Source organism: Pseudorasbora parva, chromosome 3 (assembly GCF_024679245.1).
Source record: "Pseudorasbora parva isolate DD20220531a chromosome 3, ASM2467924v1, whole genome shotgun sequence".
NCBI classification, from domain to species: domain Eukaryota; kingdom Metazoa; phylum Chordata; class Actinopteri; order Cypriniformes; family Gobionidae; genus Pseudorasbora; species Pseudorasbora parva.
In genome coordinates, this window is record NC_090174.1 from 31,899,754 (window position 1) to 31,918,633 (window position 18,880).

The 18,880-nt window shown below is 38.7% G+C and overlaps 1 protein-coding gene across 2 annotated transcripts in view; it reads right to left on the reverse strand.

The window, feature by feature from the left end:
* Positions 1-5,106: 5,106 nt before the first annotated feature.
* fras1 (Fraser extracellular matrix complex subunit 1) overlaps positions 5,107-18,880 on the reverse strand; it is a 149,537-nt gene continuing 135,763 nt past the window's right edge. For both annotated transcript variants that reach the window (XM_067438432.1, XM_067438431.1), the window contains 23 exons: positions 18,678-18,828; positions 17,468-17,627; positions 17,208-17,376; positions 16,845-17,091; positions 15,301-15,645; positions 15,025-15,185; positions 14,794-14,941; positions 14,511-14,716; positions 14,248-14,404; positions 13,872-14,072; positions 13,605-13,792; positions 12,625-12,900; positions 12,231-12,463; positions 11,748-11,908; positions 11,052-11,266; positions 10,772-10,922; positions 10,538-10,645; positions 9,084-9,243; positions 8,885-9,001; positions 8,490-8,656; positions 8,204-8,409; positions 7,087-7,233; positions 5,107-6,834 (listed from right to left, as the gene is read on the reverse strand). In XM_067438432.1, coding sequence (XP_067294533.1) covers positions 6,259-6,834; positions 7,087-7,233; positions 8,204-8,409; positions 8,490-8,656; positions 8,885-9,001; positions 9,084-9,243; positions 10,538-10,645; positions 10,772-10,922; positions 11,052-11,266; positions 11,748-11,908; positions 12,231-12,463; positions 12,625-12,900; positions 13,605-13,792; positions 13,872-14,072; positions 14,248-14,404; positions 14,511-14,716; positions 14,794-14,941; positions 15,025-15,185; positions 15,301-15,645; positions 16,845-17,091; positions 17,208-17,376; positions 17,468-17,627; positions 18,678-18,828 — 4,650 coding nt within the window. In that variant the 3' untranslated portion in view covers positions 5,107-6,258. The remainder of the gene's footprint in view (positions 6,835-7,086; positions 7,234-8,203; positions 8,410-8,489; positions 8,657-8,884; positions 9,002-9,083; positions 9,244-10,537; positions 10,646-10,771; positions 10,923-11,051; positions 11,267-11,747; positions 11,909-12,230; positions 12,464-12,624; positions 12,901-13,604; positions 13,793-13,871; positions 14,073-14,247; positions 14,405-14,510; positions 14,717-14,793; positions 14,942-15,024; positions 15,186-15,300; positions 15,646-16,844; positions 17,092-17,207; positions 17,377-17,467; positions 17,628-18,677; positions 18,829-18,880) is intronic.

Below are 18,880 nucleotides of genomic sequence, written 5' to 3' on the forward strand. Positions count from 1 at the left end.
CTATGAATTTACCATTTAATTCATAAGAAAAATTGCCCTCTACAGCAGACAGCAAGCCAAATCTGTTTACCACTTGTGAAATAATCATAGTAGATTATTAGAAATACATTTAGTTGTTTTGTAAAATAATACATCCTTTAGCATTTCAATCTTTGATTCCACTCTGTTGACGCACATTGGCCTAATGTATGAAGGATTTCATGATTTCATGCAGCGATTTTATAAAGCATCTCAAGAACTTGGCTTTGAGGCTAGTCCTCTCCTCCACAAATCATCTTCAGGCTGCCAGACACAAATGAAGCAGAGAAAAGTCATAAGCAAATTGACAATTATGACGGCCTGCACAACTACATCAAATACTACAAACTCTCAGTCATCACCAATATTAGTTTCATTTGCATGGTATATAGTATCACAGAAAAGAGGACAATTGTAACACAGATGAGTAACAAATCTTGTGGTTATTGCCAGATATGATATACTGACTCCTGTTAAATCCTTGACTTGTTCATATGCTTGTGAACTTTTCTAGTAACAATATGTCATTAAAGGGATAGTTCACCCCAAAATGAAAAAAAAACTGTCATGATTTACTCACCTACAAATTTCTTGATGGGCCCCATTGACTTCCATTGTATGGGGGAAAAATATCATGGAAGTCAATAGGACCCTCAACTGTTTGGTGCAACTTTTCAGCAAAGTATACTAACACATTATTTATGCATAATTATATAATTTATTATAATGTAATTATATAAAAGTGAAACCTTTTCTGAGATTTATTGATTGCAGGAGGTCATGTAAGTGTTTCTAATGTACTAATTAGCCCTGGGTGTCGCCTTTCAAGTATAGACAAGATTTACAAGCCTTACAAGATTATTGTGTTACACACACACACACACAGACACACACAGACACACACACACACACACACACACACACACACACACACACACACACACACACACACACACACACGCACACACGCACACACGCATTGTGAATGCAACAAAGAGAAACACAAGGATGTAGAATACTTTATGTAGATGTTTTGCTTTACGAAGAGCTGCAAGAGTTGTCTCACACTGAATAAAAAGTTTGTGTGGTCAGGAACTGATGTTGGACGAGAAGGCCTGGCTCACAGTCTCCGCTCTGATTCATCCCAGAGGTAATTTATCGGGTTGAGGTGCAGGCCAGTCAAGTTCCTCCACACCAAACTCACTCATCCATGTCATCCATCAGTCCCTCCAGGATTTTGCGGGCCTTTTTTTGTGATTGTTGCGGCCTAAAATGCCTGATGTTGCGGCCACTTTTCTTAAAAGTTGCAATGTTTTTCCGGCAGTTGCTTTATAAGTTAAAACGGCAAAGGTAGAAAGATTTTTACTGAAATTGCCCATATTAGGCTTTTTTCCCCCCTTTTCATTGTTCTTTATTGTGTTATAATATCTTTTTTGTTTATGTTATAGGTTTACAAAGTGAAAAAAAACAAAGTACACCCCAAAGGGACCTACCATGTCCCACAGAAAACACTGCACCATCTGCTATTGTAGTCCAGCCTTTACTTCAGAGAACACTGTGCTCACTTTGTAACACACATTATAATACTCGCCTATCTGCTAGCATGAAACCCCCTCATAATTTATTTGAATCATTAAATCATTGCAAATTAAAAAGGATATTGATACGGAGAACAAAACTAACCCTTAGTAACCCTATAAAAAGGCAAAACAAACTATTTAAAGACACAGCAAAATAGAACAAACTAAGTGAATGAGATGTATGGAGATATATCTGCAGCCGACACTGATTTAGAAACCACTTGTTTATTAAGTTTACCTCTTTATTTTTTTAAGACATATATACAGCAGGGTTATTATTAGCCTACTTTTGCTGAAAAAAGCTTTATTCCTCAATGCACCCAGTATTTCAACAGAAATATAAATGTAAGATTAGTCAACTAATTGCTTAAATGAATGACTACTTTGGCTAGAAAAATCTTTAGTCTATGGAAATTCTAATCTATACATTACTATATTTAATTAGTAATTATAACTTTTTACATTAAATTAGTTGAGTTAACAATTAGTTAATGAACTAATAAAATAATAAAACAAAGATTAAATTAAGATACTAACTATATATTTATATAGCATTGCTTGTTCCACCACAGGACTGTTTTTGAGGGGACAATCCGTTATACATGTGAGCTTTACTGTATCTTGAAGATTGTTGTCTTTGTTATAAAGATGTAGACATTTCATTAATTAAAAAAACAAAAAAAACAAAAAAAAAAAACAAATGCGCATAATGCTGTAAAACAAACAATTTCTGTTCTGTTAGATGTCCTGCGTTTTGACAACTTTTTTAATTTTGTATAAATATATCTCTAGGTAATGGATATATACAGACCACTTAACATGGATTTCTCAATGTTAAATGATATATATATATATATATATATATATATATATATATATATATATATATATATATATATATATATATGTGTGTGTGTGTGTGTTTATTATTAGTGAACCCATACTTATTCAATAATAATCAATAATACAGTATGAAGACTAGACATGTATCAAAGGTTCCGAATAAGTAGTGATTTCTCTCATTTTAAGAATATAAATAAAGAGAGTTTTTACACTGGCAGTTTAGTTCAGAACAGGAGACAGTTCGTATTGAAAATTGGTAATGTGAAAGCTGTAATGAGGACCTGGAAGTGCACCAGTACCACACCATACCTGGAGGAGGTTGTGACAGGAATAAAGGGTGGCCCCTTTAAGAGATCTGCGTTCCCTTTTGAAATGCTGGTATTTTATGCGTGTGCGTGCCGAACTGTGCCACGATTCACACGAAATGTGTGAGAAACACGGACTTGGGAGCAAAATATGAATATAGTTTGCTAACGTATGACGCCGCTTAGCAGGAGACCGTGTTAATTGGTAGAAGTTGCAGAAAAGTTGTGGTGACTGGTCAAAATTGCGAGTCGCACTGAATTCACAGGGATTTGTTGAAGTTGCGTTAATAGTTGCGATCGCAACATCGCAAAATCCTGGAGGGACTGCTTTATGGACCTTGCTTTATGCACTGGTGCACAGTCATGTTGAAACAGGAAGGGATCATCCCCAAACTGTTCCCACAGTTGGGAGCATGAAATTGTCCAAAATGTCTTTGTATGCTGAAGCATTAGGAGAAAAACAACCCCACACCATAATCACCCCTCCACCAAACTTTATACTTGACAAAATGCAATCAGGCAAGTAACGTTCTCCTGGCAACCGCCAAACCCACAGAGAAGCATGATTCGTCACTCCAGTGAACATGTCTCCACTCCTCTAGAGTCCAGTGGTGGAGTGCTTTACACCACCCAATCTGATGCTTTGCATTGCACTTGATGTAAGTCTTGGATTCAGCTGCTCAGCAATGAAAACCCATTACATGAAGCTCTACACACTTTTCTTGAGCTAATCTGAAAGCCACACAAAGTTTGGAGGTCTGTAGCAATTGACTCTGCAAAAAGTTGGCAAATTCTGTGCACTGTGAGCCTTATGGAGCTAGAAATATGACAAAATGATCTGAATTTGAATTGTATAAATCTGAATTATTGACAAGTGAATAATTTTTTGCTTTTTTTTTTTGCAATTCCCCCCCCCCACATATGTATTTATTATTTTATCGTGTGATTTTGCCCCACTTCCTACCACTGTACCCCTTCTAGCCACAAGTCTTCTCCATTTTTAGTGTATTTCTGTGGCAGAATTACAGCGCCACACACTGGCCTGGCATGCAAACTACATAGTCGGTTTCGGTGATCTCGTGTGGGCGCAGATATTTCTTGAAACAAGGAGTAAAAAAGATTGGGAAAGCTCTGGCTTCGTGTAGACCAATATTAGTTTAATTTGCATTGTAGTGGTGGACAATTCCAGTACTGGAGGGCCAATTTCCTTCAGAGTTTAGTCCAATCAAACACACCTGAACTAACTAATCAGTCTTCAGGATTACGGCCCTGTCCCAAATGGCACCCTAAACCCTCACAGTCTTCCTCTGAGTCCGCTCTCTACTCTGAAGTGCGCATCGAGGGCGCACAACCAGACATCATATAATGATCTATATGATGTCTATGCACATAACGGTCACAAAGGGGGGGCTCGCGACGCGAGCACACTTCTGAGACCTAAAATGACAAAGGGGACACCCTGCGGTCTTATGGATTTAACGGACGCGCGCACGCAACGGCCATTGTAAGTCCACAAGACCGAAAGTGCACATGAAGTGTGCCATTTGGGACAGGGCGTACTAGAAGGCTACAGGCAGGCAGGTGAGTTTGATCAGGGTTGGAGCTAAACTCTGCTGGTCAGTGGCTCTCCAGGACTGGAATTACCCACCCCTGGTATATAGTTTCAGAAAAAAGAGGACAACACTGACACAAATGAGTCTTGTGGACATTTTCAGATATATGAGGTACTGACTCCAGTTAAATCCTCCATTTGTTCATCTGCTTGTGAACTTTTAACAATATATTATTAAAGGAATAGGATGAATTTCTTTATTCTTCTGAACATAATGGGTCATTCATTGTTAACAGTTAATGGGCCCAGTTGACTTCTATAGTATGGGGGGGGGGGGGGTGCAACTTTTCAGCAAAGTATGCCACAGTCATTACATACAGTAATTTAACATGTGTTTATGCATATTTATATAATTTATTATAATATAGTTATAATAAACATCATGGCTGTGTAGGAGAATAACTAACAGTTGAACATGGAATATTTAGTAGTGAGGAAATTTCCTGTATGGACTTATTGCACAGGTGGCAACCCATCACGGTACCACACTTGAATTCCCTGAGCTCCTGAGAGAACATTTTACAAATGTTTGTAGAAGCAGTCTGTAGACGCCATGGAAGAGATTGGAACACCTGAATTCAATGAATTGGAGGGGTGTACCAATACTTTTGGCAGTATATATTGTATACAACCTAAACTCACATAAATTCTCCTAAAATTAAATGTGATGATAGAATCAATAGTCATATATCTGATTTGAGCAAAATGTGACCCACTTTAGGAATATTAAGTTTATTAATTTATTTTATTGCTAAAAAGGCACTAGTACAGGCATCATGTTGATTATTTCACCATAAATGATAGCACCAAAAACTGACATCTACAAAACTTTCCTTTATGAAATAGGCACTCACTTAGAGACTTAGTAATGGACAAAACAAAATTACAAAGACACAGAGGGAGAAGTGACTCACTATGAAATAATCATCAGCATTTCCCACACTACACCCAGTGCTTTAAGATTCTTGATCAAATTAGCACCATGTAACATAAGATGACTTGATACAAAATTTCAGATCTTTTTTTTACATATACAGAATAAAATAAAATACATGTGCCTTAATACATGATGCAACATTAATACCAGACTAAATAATCAAAGATAACATGAAGTCAATAATCATAAAAAGTAAAGATTTTTGGTAGTGTTTGATTATATCAGTACAGACAGTAATCTGTAAAAATATATTTTTTTTTGTCCAGTGTTGTAAAATAATAGATGCTACAGCATGTAAATGCAGTCAGCAGACTGACTATATAATCTTTATAATCATACAGATAATCAAAACACATGGTTTCTTATCTGCAAGTACTGAAGGTTTACACAAACTAACAAATGCATCACTTTGGGCAGTCTATTCAGATTTGGAATTAAATAAAATCGCACTTGACAAATATCAGCATGGCACACCGGTGATCAGGCCAAAAGTAAATTACACAATGAGCATCAAAACCAGATCAAAATACATGGACGACCATGTCATCCAATAATTGCACTTAATATACGTATTTACATCACTCACCAGGGTCCAAAGCATTGGCACTCATCCTTCCTTTAATACTTTATGTATTTTTACAGATATGATAAAATAGCAGGTGCAGCGATACAAACTCTCCATTCATTTAAACAAAGTGGCTGAGCTACCACTGAGCCATTGTATGATCCTCATACAGAGCGATGATTTAAAACTGAGATTGGAAACATAAGATCTGATGACACCATTATGCGTTAATCATTTATGTTTGAGGTAGCTCAGTTGTGAAATGATTTACACTGCATAGCTGGCAAGCATACTTTCCCTTTTGTCCTCATGGTCATACAAAAATACATTAACAACATGTCATTATTACAAATATTCATAGAAAATGTTTATTTTTTCTCATTAAATATTCTAGAAGGTCAGACTTCAGTGCCGTCATTCAGGTTGTTGTGGAGTTTTACCTCCAGATTGACCTGTTTGACCTTGACCCCATTGACCTTGTAAGTCTCAGGGTTCTTGTTTAGGACGTTGACGTTTCTTACAGAGCAGTGCTTGCTATTGAGGTTTTTCTCCAGACGTTCTATGCAAACCTCCACCTTCGTGTTCAGAGGATAATCCTCCACCACCTTCTCAGGCCTCTTCTTTACAACCCTGCGGCACTTCCTGACCATAAGACAGAAGGCTAGAAGGACCAAGAAAAGTAGGACGATAGCAGCCACGCCACCCCCAATGGATCCTCCCATTTGGGGATTGAAGGTGCCCGATGGTTCCACCTCAAGCTTCAAGGTCTTCATGTTGGTACCATTCTTGACCTGGTCACCTTCATTGTCGTAGATCAGGGATTCATCCAGCATTAGGCGACCTGAACGGTCCACCAGATCTCGTCGACTTCGCTTGAGCTCATAGGTCACTGAGCGTTGGATTCTGGGAGCAGATATGGACTCGGGTCCAATAACGTAGATGACCTGGAGGTACCATTGGTGCCCAGCCTCAACCTTAAGAAAAGTAGATGCACCAAACAGGATTTTTTTATAAACGCAACAAAAAAGCTCTTGTCCTTTAGTCAAGTTCCCTATAGCCATGGCAGACTGCCAGGCATATGTCCCTAAACAAACAGATTAAGGCATTTTCCTGAAGGGTACAATGGAAAAGCTTTGGCTGTGACATTTGCCAAGATTTCTAGTGTGTGTCAAAGAGAAGGTCTGTTTAACAGCTTGACTTTTGGGGAGAATCTTACAGCCACTGACCTTATAAAGGGCATCAACCTTCATTGTGAAGCCATCTACACCTGGCATTGCGGACAAGGACTGGAGGTCGGGAATGTCAGATGAAAAGGTGGCCTCAAAGGGAACATCGTGGAAGTAGCGGTCGCAAACATCAGGCTGCTTCCTATCCTATGTGATACATTATGTACAACTATTACATGGGTCACTGGAATACATAATTCAGATTAATTATGTCATCTTGTGATCTATTTTTTCGGACTATTTACTGTCCCCTATATCAATGCTAAATATCAGACCACTCAACTGGAACTGGAGGCATCTTGTGTTATTGTCTGTACAGAAAATTACATCAGAGGACTCCAGTGTTAATATTATTGTAATGTTGTTGCTGTGTTTGTCTTGGCCGATTGTTTTTATTAATGAAAGCTTTAAAGGGTTAGTTCACCCAAAAATGAAAATTCTATCATTAATTATTCACCCTCATGTCGTTCCAACCCACATGACAATCATTCATCTTTGGAACACAAATGAAAATTGCGTTTTAATGAAATCTAAGAGCTTTCTGTCCCTCAATTGACAGTCTACGCAACTACCGCTTTTAAGCTCCAGAAAGGTAGTAAAGAAATCATAAATGTAATCCATGTGACTTCACTGGTTTAAACTTACATTTCGGAGGGCTTTGTTTGCGCAAAAAAAATCGAATTAACAAATTACTATGCATATTACTACGATTTCTGGAGGATCATGTGACACCGGACTGGAGTAATTATGCTGAATATTCAGCTATGCCATCATATGAATAAATTACATTTTAAAATGTATTCATTTATTTAAAAAGAAATTGCATACCGGGGCTTATTGAAAATGGAAAACTGCTAATTTTCTCTTGGTTAAAAATTGATTGTTGCCATCATTTTACCTCTTCACTTATTTTCATTGCATCTTTAAAACTTTGCACTGTAATATTGTATCACATCGGTTGTTTCAATATTAGTTCCAATGTATACAAGAGTTTGATCTTCACAATACCATTTGGAAATTTCCATCCACAAAAGTATTTCAGTTAAAACCTAACCACACCAAATTAATCTTGTTAGACCAGTGAAACAGGTCTGGGCTTGTTACAATAGACACCTACCAGAAGCAGGAACCTGTGTTTGAGGTGCTTGTTCGGTTGAATGCAGCCATACTGAGGACCTTCATTATACAGGGTTCCTGTGGGGTCGAAGAAGGGCACATATCCATCCCGCCCAGTACACAAATATACTTTCTCCAGCTGCAGCTTGTAGGCTGAATTCAAGTTCTGGTCAGGATTCCACAGTACTCTACCATAAAGCGTTTGACCTGCGTAATATCAAACAACGATAAATGAAAAGCATAATGGTGGCAGTAACCCTATGTTTTCATAAATTTGCTAATTTTACCCATCGAAAAGGCTCCTTTATAGTCCATCTCAGCAACAGACATGTCTGCAAGAGCAGGATCCATTAGAAAGACTTTCTCGTTATTACAAAGCTGGAATTCAGTGTTCAGCGAGTAGACTACAGGAACAGGCCGGTTGGTCTGCTGGAAGGCTATGGGCAGAAGGAATCTATTGAGAGAAAGAGAGTGTTACAAGCCATTGCATGTTGTTGAATACTGTTGACTCACACACACAGTCTGCGTCTGATGAAACCAATAAAGCAGGACGACTTAAAGTGGATGACAACTGCAATATCTTTCAACACTGCTGGCTCCGCTCAGAAAAACATCTCCAACACAAAAAGTCATTTAAGAGTCCTCAAGGAGTTATGGATGGAAAAGCTCCATGGAAACATACTTCTCTGGAGCATGGGCCGTGCAGGAAAGAGGCTTATCCCCAGAGTCAACCCATGCCTGTGTTGGCTGTACTGTGCAGGGGATGAGGAAGACTGTGTACTCCCCAGAATAGTCTTTCCTAGAGTACAACAGCAAGTACACGGTCAGTGGCATTAAGGTAGATACACTTTGTTGTGATCATTAGACTACACGCCGCTCACCTGCTGTAAGAGCTTGTGGCTCTCCAGAGCTGGTAGGGTGAATCAAAGGACTGTGCGCTCCACACCAACTGCAGGTCAAATTCAATGCCTCCCAAGTGATCTGGAGCCATCAGATGAGACTTCTGTCCAGGGAGGGTGTGATGTTCAGGGACAAATTGACCTAGAGGGAGATGAAAGTTTTATCACTCATTCAGTCTTAGGCATCCGTTTAGAAAAACAAATGGAAAAGTAGTGGAGTGGAATGGAAAAATGCGGTCTGTGTGAATGGCACACTAAAGGGTTAGTTCACAAAAAATTCTGTCAATAGTTACTTACCCTAATGTTGTTTGACAACTGTAAGACCTCAGTTCATCTTCGGAACAGGCAGAAAGGCACACCAGACCAGATAGGCACACCAGAAATTGACACCAATGTAATTTCCTCTCTCAAGACTCATAAAGGCACTTAAGATGTCGTTAAAAAGTCCATCTCACTACATCGGCTCTACTATAATTTTATGAAGCGACGAGAATAGTTTTTGTGTGCAAAAAACCCCCCAACTAAATAACTTTTATAGTGATGGGCTGATTTCAAAACAAAGTTTCGAATGTTATGATTCAGTGTATCGATTCATGATTCGGCTCGCCAATGTCACGTGATTTCAGCAGTCTGGCTGTTCGACACGCGATCCGAATCATGGATCAATACTCTGATTCATAACTATTCTAAACTTTGTTTTGAAATCGGCCCATCACTTTATAAGTCGCTATTTTGTTTTTTTGCTCACATGAACTATTTTCGTCACAATCATAAAATGATTGTAGAATCACTGTAGTGATATGGACTTTGTAACGACGTCTTTAGTGACTTTTATGGGTCTTGAAAGAGGAAATGACATTGGTGTCAATTTCTGGTGTGCCTTTCTGAACCATCAGATTTCAACAAAAATATCTTTGTGTTCCGAAGATGAACTGAGTAATTAATGACAGAATTTTAATTTTTGGGTAAACTAACCCTTTAAGCCCCATTTTTACTTGTGCGTCGAGTGTACGCCACAGCTATTTTTGGAGAGGTATGCCGTTTTTTTATTATTATTACAATTCATCTATTTGCATCTGTTGATTTCAATTACAATGCACATCTTTAAAGACACATACACAATGACACACACACAGCACAACCGTGACTATATACTTTGCAGCATTTGATTTGATTGCAACACTAAGCTATTTGAATTGTATTATATTGCCCCATTAATTTCAAATTAACATTCAATTTAATGAATTAGCTTTCCATCAATTTTTTTAATCAACAAACCCCCTGCAGTTCCCTCATTTGGGAAACCCTGCTCAAATTCAATGCCATTCATTCATTTTTAAATTGTGTCCATTTGTATCCAAATACAATTTGGGGGCAAGTTATGTTCACAAATACAATCAAATGAGAACAAATAGCTAAAAACACAGACTACAGACCTCTGAACTTGGCATGAGTTTTGAACTCGATCACCAGCCTTCCGTCATCCCTAATGAAGATCCGAATGATCTGTAATCTAGCTGACAGCACGCTGTCTGTCTGAATTCCTAGAGTAAAGAAACAACAGCTGCAACATTAACACAGTTAGGTGATGACAGCAGGTTATACAACACAGATTGAGATTGCGAGTATGTCCACTGGCTTTGGGTCAGGTGATGAAACATGACATGTACCTGTTCTCCATAAGACTGTGTCGTAAAAGAAGGAGAACTCCATCTCTGTGTGGTGCTCCAGGGAGGCCCATCCACGAGGAGCCGTCACATAGATGTAGGACACATAAAGCGGCACCTGAACTGTCAGGAATGACTGAGCTGAATCCCTGACCTGCAAAAAATGCAATCGCACACTCATATGAATTACTGTATGGGCTAAATCTGCCACTTCAGATTTCAGCTAGACAGTAATAATTGTGCATCATTTACGATGGGACGCAAATCAAGTGTTCAAACGAACCTGAAAGTCAGCAGTTACTGAACCTCCACAAACATCGATAAGCTCTGTCATGTCATAATACGCATCAAAAGTCCATATGCAGCTCTTCAGATTGAGATGCTTGTATAGCTGGATAGTTCTGGGTTCTCGAACACTGGGGTTGAATTGATATGGACGGTCATATCCAGGGCCCAGGGATATGCTGTCGTACGACACGTCATCCAAGAAGCCGGTTTCTGGGGGAGAATTTACAATGTGTTTTTTTAGAGTTGGAAAATATGTTCAATATTGCTCAGCAATGTTCTAAAGTCCTTATATTTAACATTTAACTCCATATTGAAGCATTCTTCTGTAAAGATTATTCCACATAAAATATAAAGCAATTTTGCCAATTCAATACTGTAGAATATTAACCTTATTTTTCAACACTGAAAAAGTGAATGTGCAAGTGAATGTTCATTAGTAATTAACCAAAAGAATAACAAAGTGCAGAAAATGGTAAAACTAATTGCACGACAAACCAAGGTATTTGTGCTTATGATACTAAATTAAAATAACATGAATACAAATAAAAGTTTACAACATCACGGAGCATAACATTAAAATAATTGGAAGCACGTTCAAGTTAAAGATGGTTGCGTCCATTCTTAAATTACAAAGGTGGATAAGATTGGTTTGTATCTGATCTGATCTACTGTAGTATGCCGCTACTCTCACCAGAGATGCCATGTAGGTCTGTAAGTGTGACCAGGTTGGAGCAGACGTGCTGCTGACGGTAAATAGACTCGGAGAGCAGGAAATGCAGGTTATGCAGAGGCATGGTGGACACCAATGGAAGCATTCCATCCTGATGAGGGATCTGCACTGAGATATGGATCCTGTTCAGAGAAAAAAAGAAATACTCACTTTAAAAATTGCTATTTTCTGAACATAGGTTGGGAAATGTATTGGTTTGGATCTGCAGTTGTCTAACAGGTTTATATTTTTTCCTGTTTCATGTATGTATAATGTATAAATTCATTTTGATCTTGCTTTGCCCAGAGGCAAAAATAATGTAGTGCTCCACAAGCCTTACAGCTGCGGTTTTAATCAAAAACTGTCTTTAATTCCTCTTCCTCAAAACTCTACTGGGATCTGTTAACACATTAAAGACTTCTACGTCTGTACTCTATCATTTGCTAACAAAAAGTCTCTCCTGACCTGTTTGGATGCTCTTTGTGTTTGACATCCAGGTACTTTAGAGTGGCTATAAAGGACTGGGCCTGGAAGCCTCGAGCGGTTCCCGTGGTGACGGGGGTGTGGCATATCGATCCCTCAGTGCCAATAGTGGCAATGTTGCTCCTCAGTGGAGTTCCCAGATGCCCGGCTTTATCCCTGGCCTGAGCTACACAACGCACATGGAAGCGTCTGCTAAAATAGATACTGTCCAGGACCTGTGTAGCAAAAATATATATTTAATGTATATACCGGTATGCATATTAAAAGTGACAAATCACATGGCTGATTACAGTAATTAAATGAATTATAGTAGATTAAAAACAATTGTAATATTCTATCTATGACAAACAGCCTATAAACGTAGTAACAGACTGACCATATGATTGACTGTGGTGTAAGGTGTGTTATCCGTCACTGTTTCAAAGGGTGACCGTGCTCCGCTGGTGTCTGTGGGAGTTGCGACCTCCCAGCTGAAGTGGACAGAGGTCTGGTTGATGCCTGCCTCCTCACAGCGCTCTCTCATGACTGAGTATTTGGGGTAATGGGGGTCACAGGGAGTCACACAGACCAACGGATACCCAGGAGAGGGAGACTTCTTACTGCCCTCTTTAGTGACCTCCTGGACATAGTCATAGTCCGACAGAGACACCACCTGTTAGGAGAAGCAAAAAATTCCACATGAAACTGAACTTTAACAGCATGATTCAAAATCAAAAGACTTCTGAGATCTCATAGCTATAATATTAGATATATGGATTAAGACACATATAAATAGATTAGTAGAATACAGTATAAACATTTTTTTTCCAATGATATTGAAATAATATACTGATTTCTAAAGTGACTTTTGTGACATTTATGCAGTGAAATACTTAACTGTCACAATATTGTAGACAAATATCTTAAATTTCCAGACTTTTCTCAGTATATTTGAGGGGGAAAATATACACTACAATTCAAACCTTTAGGTTCTTTATATACATGCATTACATTAACCAGAAATAACTGTAAATGTATTTATAATGTTACAAAATATTTATATTTCAACTGAATACTTTTCTTTTTAAATTAATCAAAAAGAATGGAAAAAATTGTATAACAGTTTCCACAAAAATATTAGGAGTAACTTAAAATTATTTCTGATCTTGTGATACTGAAGACTGGAGTAGTGATGCAAAAAATTCAGCTTTGCCATCATAGGAATAAATTGCATTAAAAAAAAAATTATATATATATTTGCTTAGTTATGATGCTATTCAATTAAACATTTTAATTGAACTGACAAGTATTCAGATTTTGATATACTATATACTATCCTAATATCAGTCCCACAAGCATCTACTGTACAAATCTTACAATGGGTGGGGCTGGAAGGATGAGACTTCCTGCAGCTTCCTGATCGAGGATTGTGACCGTTGCCATGGTAATCTCTCCAAGCACGGCTTCAACAGGGTCGTCTGGACCAAGGACCAATGAGAAAGACTCATGCCACTCTCTGTCCTCGTTGGACAGAATCTCTACCTTAAACAGGATGTGGTCCACACCTGAGGACACAACACATTTATCATAGATTAGAATGAGGGTATAGCCTTAAACAAAAACATAAAAATAAAAAATACTTACCAGGGCTAAACTTAAGGACTCGACTCTTTGGGTTATAGTCTACACCTGACTGGGCCGATCCATCCCTTGTGCTGCATCGAATCTTGGAGGTGCGGTCAAGGTCTCCTTTACGAATAACCTTGATATTCAAAACCTCGATTCCATCTGGACCAGGGGGCTCCCGAACTTGGTACGAGGCTTGTTCAAATTCAATCGTAGGTGCTGAAATGCATGATGTGCTTTTTATTTATTCTATATTCATTTGGCAGACACATTGAATTATATCACCCAGAGAATCGAATCCATTGCTCCCTGTTGCTAGCGCAATGCTCTACAAGAGCTTTCTTTGAAAAATGAATGGTTCAAATCTGTTTAAAGCAACATGCTAACTACTCACCATCTTCATCATTTGTGATGGTCACAGTCACAATGTCATTGACTCCTATCATGGCTCCAATCCAGTGATCACCCTGCGGGCTTCCAAGGTGGACCTGAAACTCCTCTTCAGGTTCAAACACGGAGTCATCTTGAATCAATATGGTACAATTCTTCATCTGCCAATCAGAAGCAATAGGTTTTCACATTTTTATTCCACTAGCTCAAGTGAAATTTTTTGAAGTGATTATAAACTAAGTAATGAAAAAACACATTTTATTGTACCTTCTCCCCTTTTCGGAAGGTGATCCTATAATCATCTGCATTTCTCCTCTCCTCAAAGTCGTCCATGACCATGGCGGACATTGTACGTGTGAAACATCGGACGGAAGACTTATAGGAAAGATCTCCTGTTCTGAAAATGGGGATGTGCAGGACACCATCTTTTTCCTTTATGGTATATGCCAGCTTCTCAAACTGCATGCTAGGTACTGTAAGAAGAAAACATTTGATGTTACATGGTTGCTAAATCACAGTGATAACCATTGTAATGGACAAATAAACGCACTGTCTTGGGTGGTGTCCGTGATGTAGACAGAGGCTTCATATGGTTCAGTCAGAACTGCTCCATTAGGAGAGCTAAGAAAAACAATGAAGGACTCTTTCCCTTCAATTGTAGGGTTCTGGATGTCATCCATTATGGTCAAACTGCATGTCTACACACACACACAAAATATTTTTTACTTGATTTATTGCAGTGTATGTCAGAACACATGTGAGAACAGTGTGTTTTTATTACCTCCTCCGTCTTGCCTGGTTTAAACTCCACCTTTTTGGAACTTGGGATGTAGTCTACACCAGGCGTTGCCGAATCTTGTTCTGCAGGACGTGTGGCACACCACACAGAGGTTACTGAGGAAAGGTCACTGCCCTGCCGCAAAACAGGGATTTCAATGGTGCCTGTGGGAAGATATTTGAGACTTTTAAATATTGCATAGGCATTGTATTGGACAAATTACAAAACTGAATATGAAAATACCCATAATACGGCATACAACAGATGATCTTCACCAACCTGCATCTTCACTGAAGGTGAAGGTCCCGTTGCCCAGGAAGACAGTGGAGGCATCATTTGGCCCGTCTATGATGACTTTAGCCACGGTGACATCACCCATCCGAGCGTTGTCTGAGGCATCCGACAACACCAACTGAAACTCCTCCGAGAGTTCATACTCGCTGTCATCAATCAGCTTTACGTCACAGGTGGACATGCTCACACCTGGGCCAAAGATGACTCTGTTGTCGCTGCTCATGCCGCGGGTCTTATAGTCAGAGCCGGACTCAAGAGCGTGAAGGCTGCTGCCCCGGGCTGACTTAGGCACAGTGTAGCAGAGGGCTGAGACTGTGCTGCTGGTGTCACCTGAACAAACACAAGAGAGGACCTTTAGCATATAACTCACGGTGATGAAGATGATCATTTTAAAAGGATGGTGATCATTTCTTATTTTAGTCCTACCACAAACACACTTATTTTTTATCTTAAAGGGATAGTTCACCCAAAAATGAAAATTCTGTCATCATTTACTCACCCTCAAGTTGTTCTAAACCTGTATGAGTTTCTTTGCTCTGCTGAACACAAAATTTTGAAGAATGTTTGTAACCAAGCAGATAGAGCAGCCATTCACTACCATAGTAGGGGAAAAAAGTATATGGTAGACAATGGCTGCTCTATCTGCTTTATTACAAACATTCTTCAAAATATCTTCTTTTGTGTTCAGCAGAAGCAATAAACTCATACAGGTTTAGAACAACTTAAGCGGGAGTAAATTAAGACAGCATTTGAATTTTCGGGTGAACTATCCCTTTAAATCCTCTCAGAAGTGGCAAGTCATGGACTGATAAATTATGGGGTTTATGGATTAACCATGTACAGATCAATTTAGTCAAGCAATTTGTACATTGTTTTAGGAATGCTCAAGGTTAAACAGAAAAAATATATAAAAAAATTCTAGCCAAAAAAATCTATAATTATTAATCATTAATAATTAATATTACAGCTAATATCCGACAAATGGCCAATATTAAAATCTATAGTATTTATACTACTTTGTCTACATAAATATTAAATAAATAAATTCTGATTGATAAGCCATTCATTTTCATGTTTTAATTGAAAACTGACAGATGCCCAATATTAAACTGCATAATATTTAACATTTTGGATTTATAGATCATAATATTATAATTATTTTTTTTTAATGAAGGAAGTATGAATATAAAAATTGGGGGAACATGTACAATATATAAAAATGTAAATGAAAAATGTGCAAAACTGCAATACTGACTGATACCAATAAACAAAAAAATCTATAATATAAGATGATTAACAATATGGACCCAATATGTCACGTATCTCTAAATCCAATTTAAACGATACGCACAACACCCCCAGTATTCAGATTAGGACAGGTCCTTACATTATTAACAAATGTTGTGCTCAAAATTAAATATGCAGTTACATTCTTGAGCATATAATTACTGTGGAGAATATGATTCGCAACATATGCATATCTGAAGATCTTTTAAAAGCTTTATCTTGTAAGAACTGGTTCCACTGACCCTTTCTCTCAATAGGAGCAAAGATAAAGCCCGTGCTCTCATTGACGTGGTATGTCTTCTTATCAAACTGCAGGGTGGGTTCATCCTCCGTGTCATTGATATTGACTTTAGCTCGGGTCACTGACCCCAGCAGGGCATACACTGGCATGCTCAGCTCCACATTAAAGCTCTCGATGTTCTCAAAGACCTGGTCATCGTTGATAACAATGGTACACACCTTGGTGTCTTCTCTCTCATCAAACTGAACCTGAGGAACATTAAAAAGCTTCTGAATGTTCTAGACTAATAATGTGTCTATCAATTTAAAGCGAATTTGATTATTACAAAGGAATACTTTGAAATAATGAAGAACATAGAACATACCTGTCCAGCATACTCAACATAGTCCTGTTGTCCGGCTCGAGAGCCCATGCTGGAGGTAGAGGTGGCAGTGCCTTGCTCGGTACGACACAGCACAATAGCATACTGGTTCAGATTACCGGTCCTCTTTACTGTGACCGCCACGGTTCCATCTTTTTCACTCACATTGTAGCTGCAGAGAGAATACATTTCATGAATTCATTAAACAAACTAGGTTAGTTGGATGAAGAATTTATCTAGAACAAAATTCGAGGCAGGCAAACCTCTTGTGCTCAAAGCTGATAAGAGACCACTGGATGTGGAACACATTGTCACTGACGATGTTGGGTTTGCTGTCCTTCACAAGAAACTTGAAATTGTCCATGGTCTCTCGAACACTGTCCTCACTCAGAACATATCGGATAAGGCCTAGGTTTATGTCAGCTGCAAGACAAAATAAATTAAGATTACATTTTACAACTCCAAATGCACTCTTGGTGCAATACAATTTGATGCAGGCGTATTTAGTATGTGACGGCAGTTGCACACTGCAAGACTGAAGCTTGTTAGCCTGCACACTTTTTTGTTTTTGTACAAAATGAATCAGTTTCGGGATGAATCAATCATTCACATGCCAGGCACCACGGAAGTGGGTTTTTTGTGCAAGTTTCAGCCCAACGTAGTTATCTTTTTTTTTTTTAAGCACATGCATTGAAACGAGAAAACAAGGTGTTTTCAGGTGCATTGATGGCCTGTTTCTATTTTGAGGCAACTAAATTAGACTGCGGCATTGACCAAAAAATCCTGGTCTAAAGTCAATAGAGCACGTTAGTAATATGCACCTATAGGCAAGTCCACAATGTGAGTACCCAATGCTTACACAGGGATGCGCAGCAGCACAAAAACATTTTTAAATATTAAAAAGAAAAGGAGTGTTCAGTCTTTCCCACTCGCAAATTCCGCCATGGTGCAAGCGCAACTGGCTTTTAAGAGAATGGGAGATGAGAAGATGGGTTTATTGCACATTACACCGAAAACACACCCATTACTCTTTATGAGAATAGGGACAAACTCTTTTAGACCATGCGCCGGGCATGCTGAAAATTTTTCTCGTCGTTAAACGAGTAAAAGTGGATTCGAACACACCCCAAATGCACTAGCGCCGTGCGCTTTAGACCATGTGCTTAGATCTGTTAAAATAGGGCCCATGGTGTGTCAAAGGAAAAAAAAAATACCAAATCAATTCTAATACTAATTCAGCAGAGTTGATCCATGAAAAGAGGTCAATGATTATTATGGCGGAATGCTTGTGGAAGGGGAAAAACAAAAATAAAGATAGTGGTTAGGTAGACGTGGAAACCTTTATTCAGAGTAAATTGCATATCTAATTCGCTGAGGATTAAAACGACGCCATCATGTGTTGGGGGTGGGGGGGTGGGGTTGTCACAGTACAGCTTCAGCCATGTAGTGTGCTTTGGGAGGTGTCAATAATACCTTGCGTGAAAGAGGTGATAGGTTTGCCAGGATTGAGTTTACTCTCCAGGTAGCCGTGTTTTGCTTCTGTAGTGACTTCATAAGTCAGCTGTCCATCATCGGTGTCCGGATCAATAGTGAGAAGCTCTTTCTTGGAGATCAGATTGGTCGCCTAAAATTGCATTTCACATCAAAATGTGGAGGCAAAAGTGAGACGTCAACAA